Source organism: Heptranchias perlo, chromosome 25 (genome assembly GCF_035084215.1).
Source record: "Heptranchias perlo isolate sHepPer1 chromosome 25, sHepPer1.hap1, whole genome shotgun sequence".
NCBI classification, from domain to species: Eukaryota; Metazoa; Chordata; class Chondrichthyes; order Hexanchiformes; family Hexanchidae; genus Heptranchias; species Heptranchias perlo.
Window position 1 is genome coordinate 24,759,736 of NC_090349.1, and position 16,767 is coordinate 24,776,502.

At 39.5% G+C, this 16,767-nt stretch overlaps 1 protein-coding gene across 1 annotated transcript in view; it reads right to left on the reverse strand.

Moving 5' to 3' along the window:
• Window positions 1–16,767, reverse strand: part of kntc1 (kinetochore associated 1) — a 120,968-nt gene that overhangs the window by 17,834 nt on the left and 86,367 nt on the right. The window contains exons 50-57 of the mRNA XM_068005764.1: window positions 15,846–16,056; window positions 12,632–12,741; window positions 10,649–10,704; window positions 6,594–6,672; window positions 5,658–5,776; window positions 4,538–4,673; window positions 3,120–3,215; window positions 856–912 (exon numbers count right to left, since the gene is read on the reverse strand). Of these exons, the coding sequence (XP_067861865.1) occupies window positions 856–912; window positions 3,120–3,215; window positions 4,538–4,673; window positions 5,658–5,776; window positions 6,594–6,672; window positions 10,649–10,704; window positions 12,632–12,741; window positions 15,846–16,056 (864 nt within the window). The remainder of the gene's footprint in view (window positions 1–855; window positions 913–3,119; window positions 3,216–4,537; window positions 4,674–5,657; window positions 5,777–6,593; window positions 6,673–10,648; window positions 10,705–12,631; window positions 12,742–15,845; window positions 16,057–16,767) is intronic.

The following is a 16,767-nucleotide window of genomic DNA, read 5'->3' on the forward strand; positions in this document are numbered from 1 at the left end:
CACTGGATAAACCTTCATGGAGCTGCAGCCCCGCTTTATTGAAATAAGTAAAATGGAACAGCAAGTCTTTTAGAATTCAATTAGGAAAGATGACAATTGTGAATTCTAAGCTTTTCCCCAATCAACTTCTACAGAAATTACTAGACTATAAGACCTCACAAAAGCTTGGTAAGAGTTCGAGGGAAGATAGAGTAGAAAACAACAGGAAAGAAATGTTGTATTTATTAGCTCCTTTAAAAGGATTGAAAGTTTAGAAAGATAATTTTTACACAGATCAAACACTCTACAGAAGACTACAACTTCCATTTTCTTGAGAAAATATGAAATACAATGTCTTAGAGTTAAATAATGTATACTGGCCAATATCTTGAAATTTTCCTCATTATGTGCAGGAGTCATGGGGAAATTGGACTATCTTCTCAACATCCCTCAGAAAAATTAAGTAACTGCTGATTACACTGTGAATTGCATATAGTTTGTTGGAAAGACAGGCCAAAGAGCCTTTCACCTATCAATAATTTGTGCAACACACTTGTGTTATGCATGCCCCAACTACTTCTTTCCTTCTGTGGTAACTAACAAAAAAGACAGTTTCAGTAGTTTACTGGCACATAAATGTAATAATTCTTCTAATCTGACAGAACTGGAATATAACAATAGGCTGACAGAGAAATGGATCAGTGAATAATGTTAGGTTTGCTAATATTTTGCATTTGCAGTACTAGTGAGTTATCTGGCTTTTTCACATTAGGGAAAGAACAATGGCAATGCCCTCTCATCACTGCAATATCATAATATACGAAAAGGATCAGTAATAGGTCTACAATGGTATTTGCAAAGTAAAATATTACATACCTGCCACAAAGGGAGTATCGCAGTGATTGCTACTAGAACTTTCCTCAAGTAGTTCGTCTGCAACACACAAGCATATTGAATTTTGTATAAAAGCTACATGTTTCACTTGAACAGAAGTTCACATGTAATGTTACAAAATATATTTAAGAGAGTATTAATATAAAATGGAAAGTCTGAAGACAAACTAAAAATGTTTCAAACATTTTATCAATATTAAAAAATGCAGCAATAAAAAAACTATTCTGGCTACAGATAAAATTCACAATTGCTCCTCTTTTATACCCTGAAGTCTGACGATATGAATCTGCTCTCTTTCACCACCCCCCCAAAAAATATATATGACTGTGCTATATCAATATGCTACACTGCAAAGTAGTATGACACAGGTTAGCAAATGCAAATTCCCAACCTCAGGTGGGCTGCAAGGGAGATAGGAAAAAAAAAGGCTGGTCACAGAACTGCAACCTGGTAGAAGGCATTCTTTTAATTACAGAATAATGCATAAGTGGGGGGAGCTGGAGAAACAAGAGAATCTAAAGTGAATGGAAAACAAAATCAATATATTTGAAAAAAATGTGTCTGTGTGAATGTTACTTTACAGTAGTGAGCAATAGGCTTGTTCTCTAAGGATGCACCCTGGCATCATTCTGGGTTCACTGCGGGATCACTGGGGACACTCTGTTGGCTACTTGCCGCCATCTGACCAAGATGGCGGTGGCGCAGCCGGCTTTTTTCCAAAAGGTTGGCCGCGCTGTGCTCCATTATAACATGACTGCTAATAAGACAATTGACTTCACAGCAACTTCAGTAGTTAGCACATGTTCAATAACAGAGTCAGCTCGGTAAGAGTCCAACCCAACATTTGATCCACTCCTACCACTACATGGAAACAGCCCTAACAAAAGTCACAAACAATCTCCTCTCGACTATAGCCATGATGCACTGTCCCTCTTCTCCTCCTCAACCCTGCTGCAGCCTTCAACAGTCAACAACATCCTCCTCTTCTTTTAATGCTTTTCCACCTCTGTTGTCCAGCTCTATGAGCCGTCTTTGCTTTATTCCATATTTGGTTGCAGCATTCTTGCCTCTGAGCCTGAAGGTTATGGGTTCGTCCCACTCCAGAGACTTGAGCACATAATCTAGGCTAATACTTCATTACAGTACTAAGGGATTGCTGCAATGTCAAAGATGCTGCTTTTGAGATGAGACGTCTGCGCTCAGATGGATGTAAAAAAGCTCGTGGCACAATTTGAAGAGGAGCAGGGGAGCACTTCTGGCTAACATCTATCCCTCAACCTACATCATCAGAAACAAAATTATCTGATCACTTATCTCATTGCTGTGTGTGGGACCTTGCTGCACACACATTGTTGTAATGTAGGGAAACACAGGAGCCAGTAACTACACTTCAAAAGCACTTCATTACCTGTGAAACGTTTTGGAACTTTTTCAGGTAGTTAAAGGCACAATGTAAATTCTTTCTTTCTCTTACTTATCTGATCGTACCAGGAGCAGCTTTACCAATGGCTTCGCTTCCCACGCTTGCACCATCGCCTCTGGAGTCATCCAAAGATCTACCCTTGGTCCCCTCTGCTTACACATCTACATGCCGTCCCTTGGCCACATCATGCACAGACATGGGTTCAAATTCCAAATGCACAATGATGACACCCAGTTCCAGCTCTTAACCATTTCTGCCAATACTTCTATTCCCCTTTGTCAAACTGTTTGTTCAACATCCAATGTTGGATGAGTAATAACTTCCTCCAGCTAAACATTGGGAAGACTGAAGCCATCGTCTACGTTCTCACCGCAACCTTGGCTCAATCCCTTTCCCTAGTCACTATCTCAGGCTGAACCAGACTATTTGCAACCCCGAGCTGAGTTTCTGACCCTGTATCTTTTCCATCTCCCATGCTGTCTACTTCCACCTTCATAGCTCTGCATACCTTCACGTATCTTAACCCTTCCAGCGCTGAAACTTTCACAATATGCCTCCTATAAGACCTCCATTCCTTCAACCAAGCCTTTGGTCACCCCTCCTAATTTCTCTTTCGATAGCTCAGGATCAGTTTTCCTTATGCCTCTGAAGCGCTTGAGAAATTTTTTTTAAATGTTAAAAGGTGCTATATATTAAAAAGGTGCAAGTTGCTGTTGATCCCAAGTAAGTATGCTTGAAATGAAAATGGTAAAATGTACTTGTGGAGCATTTTATTTGTTTGCATTAGACATGCATGCAGAAGGACTCAGTTGTATTTATTTACCATATTAAAAGCCAGCAGTTTCTGCAGTATACCATTCCATAGCTGTGGGTCATACACCTTGTACTCCAAACTCAACTCAGTAACCAATTTAACAGCCTATGAATAAAAAGAAACATTGTTTATTATAGTTTCTTATGCAGAAAACTTCTAAGCCGTAAGAAATACAGTGTTGTCGTTTTTAAAAAAAATCTGGATAAATTCAAACAACTAGCACCTAAACCTCCACTTACTAAATAAAATAACTTCCAGTGTAAAAGCGTTACCATAAAGTAACGTTCACCCTTTTGTTTTAAATTCAGCATACATCATCCTACTTTGTAAGTATGAATTTTTATTTTTACATCTATTTATACTTACCATGTACAGGGAACAATACTGAAATTGGTCAACAAAGAAAAGGATCTAGGTGTCATTGTGCACAGATCACTCAAGGTTCATGACGAATGCAGAGAAGCCATAGCCAAAGCAAACAGGATATTGGGTTGTATTAATATAACCATTTAATACAAGTCAAAGGAAGGCATTCTGTCCTTATACAGGTCCTTGGTTAGACCACATCTAGAGTCCTGCTTCCAGTTTTGGACCCATTACATGGTGGATGATGTAATGGCCTTGGAAAAAGTTCAGAGGAGAGCCACAAGAATGACTCCCAGTTTGAAGAACCTCAGTCACTCAGATAAGCTTAAAGAGCTGGGTCAATTTACTTTAGAGCAGCATAAACTTAGAGGTAACCTGAGAGTGGCATATAAAAGGGCTGGATTGCTTACCCATTGATAGATTATTTCAGTTTGACAGATTGGGTCATGCATTAAAACTACACAAGAGTAGAAATAGGCGAGATGTTAGGCAGTTCCTTCTTTTCCCAAAGAATAGTGGACCTTCGGAATAGGTTGCCATCTCCGGTGTGTGCTGACTCTCTGCACACCTTCAAAAGAGAGCTGGACCAGTTCTTGGTTGGGCAGAAATTGCATCTTATAAACAGTAAGCGATTTACCAGTTTACATAAGCATGGTCAACGTGGTGTCCTGGACAGATTTCGATGGTCTGAGGGGTGGGGGAGGAATTTTTCCAGATTTTTCTACCTTCTTGGCCCTGTATTTTTGCCTCTTCTAGGAGATTACATGGCTGCTAGGGGCGGGTTAGAAGTGTCTAGTCATGACGCTCCAGACATTATGAATATGGGGCAGGTTCAATGCACCAGCTGGTCTTTTCCTGCCCGTCAATTTTTCTATGTTCGTATGTACCTGAGCTGGATATGGTGCTTATAGTAAGATCAGAGAACACAAAGTGAAGTGCGTCACATGAAAGATTAGCATTACATATACATCTACATTTTTTCTAAATTAAAATGTTAATAAAACGACAAACTGCGCTAGCTTGTTCTACATTAAATTTACAAAGAAGATCTTTGTACTAACTCTAGGCTCGTGGTTGTGGTTCTTCCATAAGCCTTTGATCATGCCTTCTTTGGGACTGCTGTGGAACGATTCAATGGTGTATGGTATGTTCAAGATTTCAAATTCAGCCAAATAAATACAATACTTCAGGTAACACCTATAAGAACAAAGTCCAATTATATTTATTGTAGCTAGTTCCATTATGATAACATACTTATTAAACCCACTGAGTAGATACTTCAATTAAAAAAGTCATGAAAATCATCAAGTTTGATAATTAAACAAGGATATTTTTTTCATAGTAATGTCTTTGGTTGTGGTGTTATTGATTAAATTGCTAACAATTGGTGTGGCCTATTTAGTTTACATTCTGAAGCAGTTTTTCTAGAATTTTGGCATTACATAATTCTCTTTCAAATCTGAGAGTTTTAGTTACAAATGACCCACAACACTTCATATGTTGCATTTGGCAATAACTGCCTTTAAAAAAAAATGTCAAGTAGTATATTTCATCTGCTCATCTCCATTTACCCCATCTCTTCTAAAGACAGCTATGCATGTTCTACAGACAGCAATGGCACTTCAGCGTGCACTCATGTGACAATTCAACCGTAAGGACCATCACAGCAAAGCCTGACTTTGGTCCTTGCTTGAATATGTTTATTGCCCTCTCCTCCACCAAGTCTGAGGATTCTGAAGCTAATTATAATGCCCGAGTGCTACGCTGATTGAATGCCTAATTCAGCTCAGAAGCAGGATCAAACTTGGGACTTGTCTAAATTTATATGGTTCAATGCCACAATATACAGCATATTTACCCACTAAGCCAAAGGCCAGGGGGGAGGGAGGAAGAATGAGAATTTTCTCTTCCATTTTCAATTAAATCACTTTAGCTTTGTGAACGGCAGCAACTTAACACATTTTAGAACTGCAGGGTTCTGCAGTTTTAATGTGATTGAGGTAGAAACAGACAATGCACACAATGGAGTAGATGAGGAGACTAATACAGTGAAATAGAAAGCGAGTTCTTAAGCAACTTGGAAATACATTTTTATTACATTCTTTGAAAAGAATTGCTTATTGGTTTGGAGTTGTATGACTTAGTAGTATGTATTTAGCAAATGGTTCAACTGTTACATACTTGACTTGCTCAATTGATTGCTGACTGATATTTTCTATTGTCTCATTATCTGCAATATGAAGAAGACACTGCAAAGCATGGCTTCTACGGGCAAATGTCAGTTGGGTACCACCAAAAGGCTAGAAAATCAGATAGGTGAGATTAGTAATCAAGCATAAATTTACCACCAATCATTAAAATACATCAAGTGTAAAATCTGTGGATCAAAGTCAGCACTGGCACCGGTGTTTCAATGGACTAGGCTACTAGTGGCCAGCAGCACATCAGTGCCTGTGATTCTCCACCAGTTACAGACCAGTATCCTTTCTCATCTCACCCCGAGAATGTAGTGACACAGGAAAGGAAAACAATAAAGTTAAAATAATTCCTTTTTTATAAAAAAAAGGCACTAATTCTCTAATCATCTTAACATTCTAGTCTATCTTGGTACATGCTTATATTTATTTTTAAAGACCCCATGTGGTTTTTCTTCTTTTGCTCACTTGTGTTTGACCTTTACATTTTAATGTTAATTTTTCTTTTATTTGTAAGTCTCCCGCTGCCATGACGGCAGGAAAGTCACAAGGCACAAAAATATAAATAACCACACATTCCACCAATATGCTGCACCCCCAGGAAGACCGGGAATCCCTTCTGTGTATTTTTCTCCCTCTAAATATAACCATTCATCTCTGTCAGTTGTTATTTTTATTCTCTCAATATAATGGGTGACAATGTGTTTCGCAACATCATTCAAAACAGGAGTACTTCCTCATACCAAATACAACATTTTAAATGAAAATACTGTAGATAGCAAGTAATTATCTTTGTTATTTGCTGATATTTTTTACTTCTCAAGTTTGAATTAAGATAGGTGGGTCTGTATTCTATTAATTTCAAATGACCAAATATATGAGATGAGTGAAAATTATAAAATGTTCAGAAAGAATTACATACACAAGATGAACCTGTTGCAACAGTAAAAAGTAGTTTTGCACTGTAGTCAACTGGGTACATTTGAAGAAGGTAAATAACTCTGCAAAAAAAAAGTGTAAAACATTAGAGCTTTAATCCAAGGAAAACAGATGTCATGAAAAACTTTTTTTTAAAAAAGAAATACTTATTCCCATTAGAAGCAAAATAATTCCTTAATTGAATCCAGTTAGTTATAATGCAGTGCTGTTCAACACGTTAGCTATTACCCACGTGACTAATTGGGAATCCAGATGTCACTAATTGTATTTCTGATTAGTAAATAAAAAGAGTACTAACACACCGTTGTGGGGCATGTGATTTCAATACTCATATTTGCACGGTGTATGCTGGTGTACTTTAACTCTTTTGTATTTGTTGTTAAAATGCTCAGATGAAAAGCAGAGTGTGCCAGTGTTTTTTGATCATTTGAGTGCTTCACTTCCTTGGTTACTGAATGATGGTAGATGCTTGTTAAGTAGATATACACGTGAAGGTAGATAGAATAGATAGAGAGAGGCTGTTTAACCTAGTAGGAGAGTCAAGAACAATTGGTCAGAGTCTCAAAGTAAAGGGTAGGCCACTTAGGACTGAAATGAGGAGAAATTTCTTCACTCAAAAGGGTTGTGAATCTTTAGAATTCTCTACCTCAGAGGGCTGTGGCTGTTCAGTCGTTGAGTATATTCAAGACTGAGATAGATAGATTTTTGGGACACTAAGGGATATGGGGATAGGACAAGAAAGTGGAGTTGAGGTAGATGATCAGCCATGATCTTATTGAATGGCAGAGCAGGCTCAAGGACCATATGGCCTATTCCTACTCCTATTTCTTATGTTCTTATTTAGAGTCAAATTATCTCTCAAGAGATGAAGGAAGCCACAAGTAACCCCCTCGAGTATGTCTGCCCCTTATTATTGGTGACTTTCCCGCCTGATCCCCATACTCCTTCATGCCCCCAGAGTCCAAAAATCTATCTTTCTCAGCCTTGAATATGCTCAACAACTCAACATCCACAGCCCTCTGGGGTAGAGGATTCCAAAGATTCACAGCCCTGAGTGAAGAAATTCCTCCTCATCTCAGTCTTAATCGGCCGACCCCTTATCCTGAGACTATGCCTCCTACTTCGAGACACTCCAGCCAGGGGAAACAACCTCTCAGCATCTACCCTGTCAAGCCCCCTCAGAATCTTCTATGCTTCAATGCGATCACCTCTCATTCTTCTAAACTCCAGAGAGGATAGGCCCATTCTACTCAACCTCTCTTCCCAAGAATCATTTCAGCAAACATGTTTCATTGTCTCCAATGCAAGTATATCCTTCCTTAGAGAAGGAGACCAAAACTGTACACAGTACTCCAGGTGTGTTCTCACCAAGCCCTGTACAATTGCAGCAAGTACTCCAACCCCCTTGCAATAAAGGCCAACATTCCATTTGCCTTCCTAATTGCTTGCTGTACCTGCATGCTAACTTTGTTTCTTGTACGAGGACACCCAAATCTCTGGACATGAACATTTAATAGTTTCTCACCATTTAAAAAATATTCTGTTTTTCTATTCTTCCTACCAAAGTGAATAACCTCACATTTCCCCACATTATACTCCATCTGCCACCTTCTTGCCCACTCACTTAACCTGTCTATATTCCTTTGCAGACTCTTTGTGTCCTCCTCACAGCTTACTTTCCCACCTAGCTTTGTATCGTCAGCAAACTTGGATACATTACATTCGGTCCCTTCATCTAAGTCATTAATATACATTGTAAATAACTGAGGCCCAAGTACTGATCCTTACGGCACCTCACTCGTTACAGCCTTCCAACCTGAGAATGACCCGTTTATCCCTACTCTCTGTTTTCTGTCAGTTAACCAATCGTCTATCCATACTAATATATTACCCGCCACCCCATGAGCCCTTATCTTGCAAAACAACCTTTTATGTGGCACCTTATCGAATGCCTTTTGAAAATCCAAATATACTACATCCACTGGTTCCCCTTTATCGACCCTGCTAGCGACATCCTCAAAAAAAAGTCCAGTAGATTTGTCAAACACGATTTCCCTTTCATAAAACCATGCTGACTCTGCCTGATCATGTTTTGATTTAAGTGCCCTGTTACCACTTCCTTAATAATGGATTCCAGCATTTTCCCTGACAACTGATGTCAGGTTAAATGGCCTGTAGTTCCCTGTTTTCTCTCTTCCTCCTTTCTTGAATAGCGGGGTTACATTTGCTATCTTCCAATCCGCTGGGACTGTTCTAGAATCTAGGGAATTTGAGGATCACAACCAATGTGTCCACTATCTCTGCAGCCACCTCTTTTAGAACCCTAGGATGTAGGCCATCAGGTCCAGGGGATTTGTTGGCTTTTAGTCCCTTTAGTACTTTTTCTTTACAAATATTAATTATTTTAAGTTCCTCACTCTCATCAGCCCCTTGGTTCCCCACTATTTCTGGTATGCTTTTTGTGTCTTCTACTGTGAAGACCGATACAAAATATTTGTTTAATGTCTCTGCCATTTCTTTATTCCCCATTATAATTTCTCCTGTCTCAGCCTCTACCCACATTTACTTTCGCTACTCTCTTCCTTTTTACATAGTTGTAGAAGCTCTTACAATCTGTTTTTATATTTCTTGCTAGTTTACTCTCATTCTATTTTCTCCTTCTATCAATTTTTTGGTCATGCTTTGCTGGTTTCTAAAACCCTCAGGCTTTCTACTCTTCTTCACATTATAAGCCTCTTCTTTTAATCTAATACTATCCTTAACTTCTTTAGTTAGCCACGGATAGAACACTTTTCCCATGGTGTTTTTAATTTCTCAATGGAATGTATACTCGTTGGGAATTTTGAAATATTTCTTTAAATGTTTGCCATTGCTTATATACCATCATATCTTTTAATTTAATTTCCCAATCTGCCTTTGCCAACTCGCCCCTCAAACTTAAATAAAGCCAATTACATAGGTATAAGACTCTAGTATGTGACTCTCAACTCAATGTGAAATTCTATCATATTATGATCACTCTTTCCCAGACGATGCTTTACTATGAGATTACTAATTAACCCTGTCTCAATACACAAGACAAGATCTAAAATAGCCTGTTCCCTGGTTGGTTCCATGTATTGTTCTAGGAAACTGTCTCGAATGCATTCCATGAACTCGTCCTCCAGACCACCTTTGCCAATTTGATTTGTCCAATCTATAAGATTAAAGTCACCCACGATTATTGCATTAATTTTGTTACATGCTCCTATTATTTTTTGATTAACACTCTGTCCAATGGTATAGCTACTGTTAGGAGGTCTATAAACTACTTCCACCAGTGTTTTCTGCTCCTTATTATTTCTTATCTCCACCCATACTGATTCTATTTCCTCATCTTCTGAGCCAAGATCCTTTCTCACTACCGTCCTTATGTCAATCAGGGCTGCCCACCACCCGGTTTTCCATTCTACCTGCCTTTTCGAAACATCAAGAACCCTGGAATATTTAGTTTCCAACCTTGGTCACCTTGCAACCACGTCTCTGTAATGGCTATTAGATCAAACTCATTTATCTCTATTTGTGCCACTAATTCATCTATCTTGTTACAAATACTTTGTGCATTCAGATAAAGTGCCTTTAATTTTGACTCTTTACCATTTTTCCCTGCTTTGACGTTATTTGCTGATGCACTATTACCGTTGAACTCTGTCCCTTCCGGATACACTCTGCTTATATCTTTACCCAAGTCATGGTGCAGTTCCTTTCTACTAAGAGCTCTTTTTAAAAAAAAAGCTGACCACAATGACATCGGGCAAGGATGTTTCACAAGCAACTTAGCACCAGATTTTTTTTCAAACAAACTTTGTGGAAGTGATCTCCCCTTACCCCTAAAGTCACTTTTAAGTAACCATACCAAACAAAAGTGAGAAAGGAAATGTTATATCCAAAAGTTGCTCAAAACAATATCTAAGGTATATGAATTTGGCAATAACAAGCAATCTTCACAGGCATCACTTACATTCCATAGATAGATTAATATGAATAGACGAAACTCACCTCATCAGTGCTGGATCTTCTTGCGTGTAACTAAAGATCTCCTGTGATTTTTTACCCTAAAATTGAAAAAAAAAACCCTGTTAATATAAGTTTGAAGTTATTTCATATGAATGGAACAACAAAGGTGAGTGCATCCATCTGTGGTAAAAAATACAATCCTAAAACAAAAATGTTACTTATTTATAGCAGTAATAAATAGTTTATGCTGGAATAAAAGATCTTAGTAACATCAGATCCAAAGCTGGAATCAAAGTTTAAGCACTTAAACACCATTTTCTATTTTTAAATCTGCATCATTTATACTATAGGAAGGAGAAAACAGTCACCAGTTCACTTACCTTGCTCAACTATCCCATATTTTCTCTTCAGCAGTTCGTCTACCTTGCCTTAAGCATCTCATCAAATTTTTAAAAAGGGAAAAAAGCTTATTTTTTTTCTCCATTATTTTGATACAATGAGAAGCCCAATGAATGGTATATTCCACATAAACTAGAGAAGGGGGCAGCTGTGGAACTTGCCAGTGACTAGACAAGCAGGTGCATAGCTGTTGGCCCATTGTCAACTTACAAAAAGCTACTTAAATTCATTTGCATTTAAAATTGTACACAGACTTACAATTCCTTCACCAATTTTGGCTCCTGTTTGCACCTATAAAAGTGGATACAGAACACTTGGGTGTGTCTTCTATCTCAGAATAAACACAATGACTATTCAAAGTTTCCATACTAATCAGTGTTGGGGTAGAATATAAACAGTCTGATTAGCTGGTCTGGTAAAGATATCGGATCAAATCTAAAATCTTAGAGCCAGCAAAAACAAGAACACAAAGGCATATAAAAAAACATTTAAAATTTCTTGTTAACAGAAATGGGAATTTTAAAAAATATCAACAGGAAAAACAAATGTTAATGCAAAATAAAATGTCAAATTGGCTCATCTTGAAATACGTAACAAGACCAATCGAGCAAGTTTTAAGGTGGATCTTGAAGCCACTGCTTCAATCCAGAAAAAATTGACAAAGGGTTGAGAGAATATGACAAACACTGCCCCGGAATGCCATTGATGCAAAGTTAATTGAATTGTTTAAAAAAGTAAGATAGCTTCTGATGAAGGAAGCAAGGGTAGTAAAGGATATGAAAAAAAGGGAAGGAACTCAGAGGGTTGTGAATCTTTGGAATTCTCTACCCCAGGGGCTGTGGTTGCTGAGTCACTGAACATATTCAAGGCTGAGATAGACAGATTTTTGGACTCTAGGGGAAATCATGGGATATGGGGAAATCGGGCAGGAAAGTGGAGTTGAGGTCGAAGATCAGCCATGATCTGATTGAATGGCAGAGTAGGCTCGAGGGGCTGTACGGCCCACTCATGCTCCTATTTCTTATGATCTTATGAATTGGAATTAAAAAGATAAAGCTCCCATCATTAACTATCTATCAGCAGAATAGGTTCGATGATGCCAAATAACCTACTCCTCTTCTGTACTGCAAAATGTTGGTAATAAACACTCATTTTTACGATTCTCAATTAGGTAAAAATTCCATAAGATCCTCCTTTCATATTAAACATGCACAAAATGAACAGGAAAAGCTGGAAATACACAGCAGGTCCAGCAACATCAGAAAAAGAAAAAAAAAAGTCAAGATTTCAGATTGCGACCGTTTGTCAGAGCCCAAGTGTCACATTCTTAACTCAAACCATTAACTTGCCAATGTCAACCAGTCAGCATCTGAACTTTCAACATTTTTGTTTCAAATTTTCAGCATTTGTGGTTTCTCTTTTCATCAAATCCTACATGGATTTACACTACAGCAATTAAATCAGTTTTTATTGTTCATGTTAATTATAAAAACAACTTGCATTCACAGCAACCATTGTCCTTTGTTGCACCATGAAACCAAGTGCATTACTTACTATAGCTTGCTTAAAAGTGACCACTATGTTTGCTGGGTTTTTTTTGACAACCCCACACTGATATACACTTACCAAATCTGGTTGGGTGGGAGCACACAAACATTCCTCCAGTAATGTATACCTGATTTTATTTATATCCCGGTTATTTATTTCTGCAAGTTCACTAGCTGCAGTATGAATATCTAAAACAAAACACAAAATTCCACTCAGCAACCATTCCAAATGCAAATCAAAAGCAAAATAATGTGGATGCTGGAAATCTGAAATAAAAACAGAAAATGCTGGAAATACTCAGCAGGTCAGGCAGCAGCTATGGATAGAGAAACAAAGTTTACATTTCAGGAAAGAATAAAGGGGAAGGTTTGTGAGAAGATGGAGGCAGGAGCGATTAAGTGAGAAAAGGGATGGTGCAATACAAATGGGGTGGTAATGGGACAAGTAAAGGAACAAAAAGATAGGTCTAGAGGAACTGTAAATGGCAACAGCAGAGCCATTACCAGCACCTGCTGTCCAAAAAAAAATGAGCAGTGGTTATGATCTGAAGTTACTGAAATCAATGTTGAGCCCAGAAGGTTGTAAAGTTACTAATCGTAAGACGAGGTGCTGTTCCTTGAGATTCCTGGAACAGTGTAGGAGGCAGTGGACAGAGAGGTTAGAGTGGGAGTGGAATGGAGAATTAAAATGGCAAGCGACCGGAAGCTCAGGGGTTACGTTTGTGGGCTGAGCAAAGGTGTTCAAGCAAAGCCATCACCCAATCTGCATTTGGTCTCCCCAGTGTAGAGGAGACCGCATCGTGAGCAGTGAATACAGTATACAAAATTGAAAGAAATACTAGTAAATCGCTGTTTCACCTGGAAGGAGTGTTTGGGACCCTGGACAGTGGAAAGGGAGGAGATAAAAGGGCAGGTGTTGCATCTCCTGCGCTCGCAAGGGAAGGAGAACGGGCGTTGGGGGTGATGCAAGAGTTGACCAGGGTGTCACGGAGGGAACAGTCCCTTTGGAATGCTGAAAGGAGAGGGGAGGAGAAGATGTGTTTGGTGATGGCGTCTCGTGGGAGGTGGTGGAAATGGCGAAGGATGATTCGTTGAACGTGGAGGCTGGTGATGTGGAAAGTGAGGACAAGGGGGCCCCTATCGTGGTTCTGGGAGGGAGGGGAAGGGATGAGGGCAGAGGTGCGGGAAATGGGACACACGCGATCGAGGGCCCTGTCAAATGTAAATAAAATGGTTTCATTTCCAGTTTCCAATAGAAATTAGTTGCATCTTACCCATTGGGACAGTCAGTTAAATTAGATAAAGGAAGTCAGTTGGTTCTGAATGATTGGTGCAAGGCCAAAAGTTGATAGTGCAGAGCTTTTTTTTGTTGGAGGGTATGGATTTTAATGCACAAGGTGACAGATGTGAGTGAAATTCAGGTTACTCACCTTCGGTACGATTTCCTCATTCTCAATGTTATTTGTCCTCCAAATACAAATTAACAAGGTAAATTTCAGGGCAAAAATTTTTGATCCTTGCACTAACCATTCAAGGTCCACTGGATCATGGTGCACACAAGGATTTATAATGTAATATTTTGACAGAGGAGGCATAAGAGCAACATTAACAAAATGAGGCAAATACAAAAAAAAAGTCAAAAAGTTCAGACCACTCCAGGACAGACAAAGAAAGAAAACTGGTTGAGAGCAGAAGGAAACTTATGCCTTTAAACAATGTGAGTGGGGTCACCTTAAGTGAATTTGTACATGTTGTGGTATTTTGTAACCACAGCGATTCACAATTTTACTTGTCACTACCGTAAGTTATGATCTGAGGTAAGGCCTGCTGCCAAGGCACAGGTAAGAGAAGGAAACCCGGCCCAGAGGTGAACAAAATGAATACTTTTGAAGTCAGGGAGTGAATAGGTGATCAAGGCCTGTACTTGGGCAGAAAGAGCAGGCACTTGGCAGGCCTAAAGTTGGGTAGGAGTTTGGGTATCTGCTGTGAGGTCAGCAGCCAACTATCAGAGCTGGTCCTGGACAAAAAAAACACAAACCCTCCAAGAAAGGAGGCGCAGGGAGAGCAAGTGGCTTGATCCGGAGGGTGGGAATGCACGAGGCTAAGTGGGTGCAGGTCAGGATATTTTGAGGGAGGTAAGTGTAGGTGGAGGCTGAATTTTGGTGTGGTTTTAATTTGTTCTTAAAAAAATGTAGGCAACGCTGGCAATACCACATTTGTTGTCCTCTGAAGGTGGTGGTGGACAATCTCCTGGGACTTCTGCAGTCCTTCTGCTGATGGTGTTCCCAAAATAATGTTGGGTCTGGAATTCCAGGATATTGACATAGCAACATTGAAGGAATAGCAATATACGTCCAAGTCAGGATGGTGTGTAACTTGGAGATGATGGCATTCCCACATTACTGCTCTTGCCCTTCTCAGTCGCAGGGGTTTCAGGGAGGAAGGTGCAGTCGAAGTAACTGTGGCAAATTGGTGCAGTGCATGCTGGAGATTGTACATACTGCAGCCAATGTGCGGGTGGTGGATGTTTAATCCTATTGCAGGGGCACTCATCAAGCAAACTGTTCTCTCCTGGATGGTGTGGAGCTTCGAGTACTGTTGTGGCTGCAACCATCCAGGCAAGCGGTGAGTATTCCATCACACACCTGACTTGTAAATGGCGGAAAGGCTTATAGGGGTAAAGAGTCAAGCCACTCATCTAAGAGTACCCAGCCTCTGCCCTGCTCTTGCAGCCAGTGTTCATATGGCTGGTTCAGTTCAATTGTCAATGGTGACCCACATGTTGATGGTCTGAGACTTGGCAATGGTGTGCCATTGATGGTTATGCTTTCTCTTACTCGAGATGGTCATTACCTGGCACCTATGTGGCACGAATGTTACCTGCCATTTGTCAATGTAGCTGAACACTGGAATCATTAGTGTATAGCCCCACTCTTGACTTTATGATGGCGGGTAGGTCATAGATAAAGCAGCTAAGATGGTTCGAGAAACTGCTGCAGTGATGTCTTGTGGCTGTAACGACTGGCCTCTGACAACCACAACCATCTTCCTTTATGTGACCAAAAAGCAAGGTCCAGGGAAGAAGCAAATCCAAAGTTGGGTTGGGAAAGGGGCCAGGAGGCCTGCAGTGAACAGGGAGCATGGCTTTGGAGTAGGTCTGCTCCCATGCAACACGTCAAACCATGAGAAGATAATTTGCACCAAACAGGTCAGATAGCCAGAACATAACAAGCTCAGCATTTTTAATACAGATACACAAGCATGAATAGTTACTTTCACAGAACAAAACAAACCTGGATAGTCCTTGGTAGTAGGGTGCTTTAACCTGTCTTCAATGCTGCTGTGCTTGTACAACGAATGAATCAGTTTTGCTGGAACTTTAATTAATTTCAGGTACTCAGGGCTGTTTAAGTTGTGGATTCTCAGCAAATTTGCGGTGGCTGAATTCTCATACTCTATTCGTAACTTACTCAGCGAATCCTTTGCTTTTTGACCAGCTTTGTCCTAACAGTTTAAAAAAAATTGCTTTTTAAATGTGTTAATAAAATGAACAAATCACACACACACACACACACACACAGAGTTTCCTCAACAGTTGTAGCACAACATAGCACAGAACTGTAATAGAGCTACCAACATAGGGAACATGAGCAAAATGCATCAGCGCCAAACTTGGTTTCTAGTATTTTGGTATTTTAACAAGCAAAAGTTAAAGGAAAATTACACACAAACTTTGGGAAGGGTGCATGCTGACTGAAATCAAGTGGACTTTTGCTATGTGATCTGCATTATTACTTACCCAAGCTGACATCCAGAAAATTGATGTGTTCAGACACATGACAGATGAAATTTAACGCAGAGAAGTGTGAAGTGATGCATTTTGGTAGGAAGAATGTGGAGAGGCAATATAAACTAAATGATATAATTTTAAAGGGGTGGAGGAAGAGAGAGACCTTGGAGCATATGTACACAAATCTTTGAAGGTGGCAAGGCAAGTTGAGAAGGTTGTTAAAAAAAAGTTAGGAAAAAGCTTGGCTTTTTAAAAGAGGCATAGAGTACAAAAGCAAGGACGTTATGCTAAACCTTCATAAAACACTGGTTAAGCCTCAGCTGAAGTATTGTGTTCAATTCTGAGCACCATACTTTAAGAAGGATGTCAAGGCCTTAGAGAGGGTGCAGAAGAGATTTACTAGAATGGTATCAGGGATGAGGGAC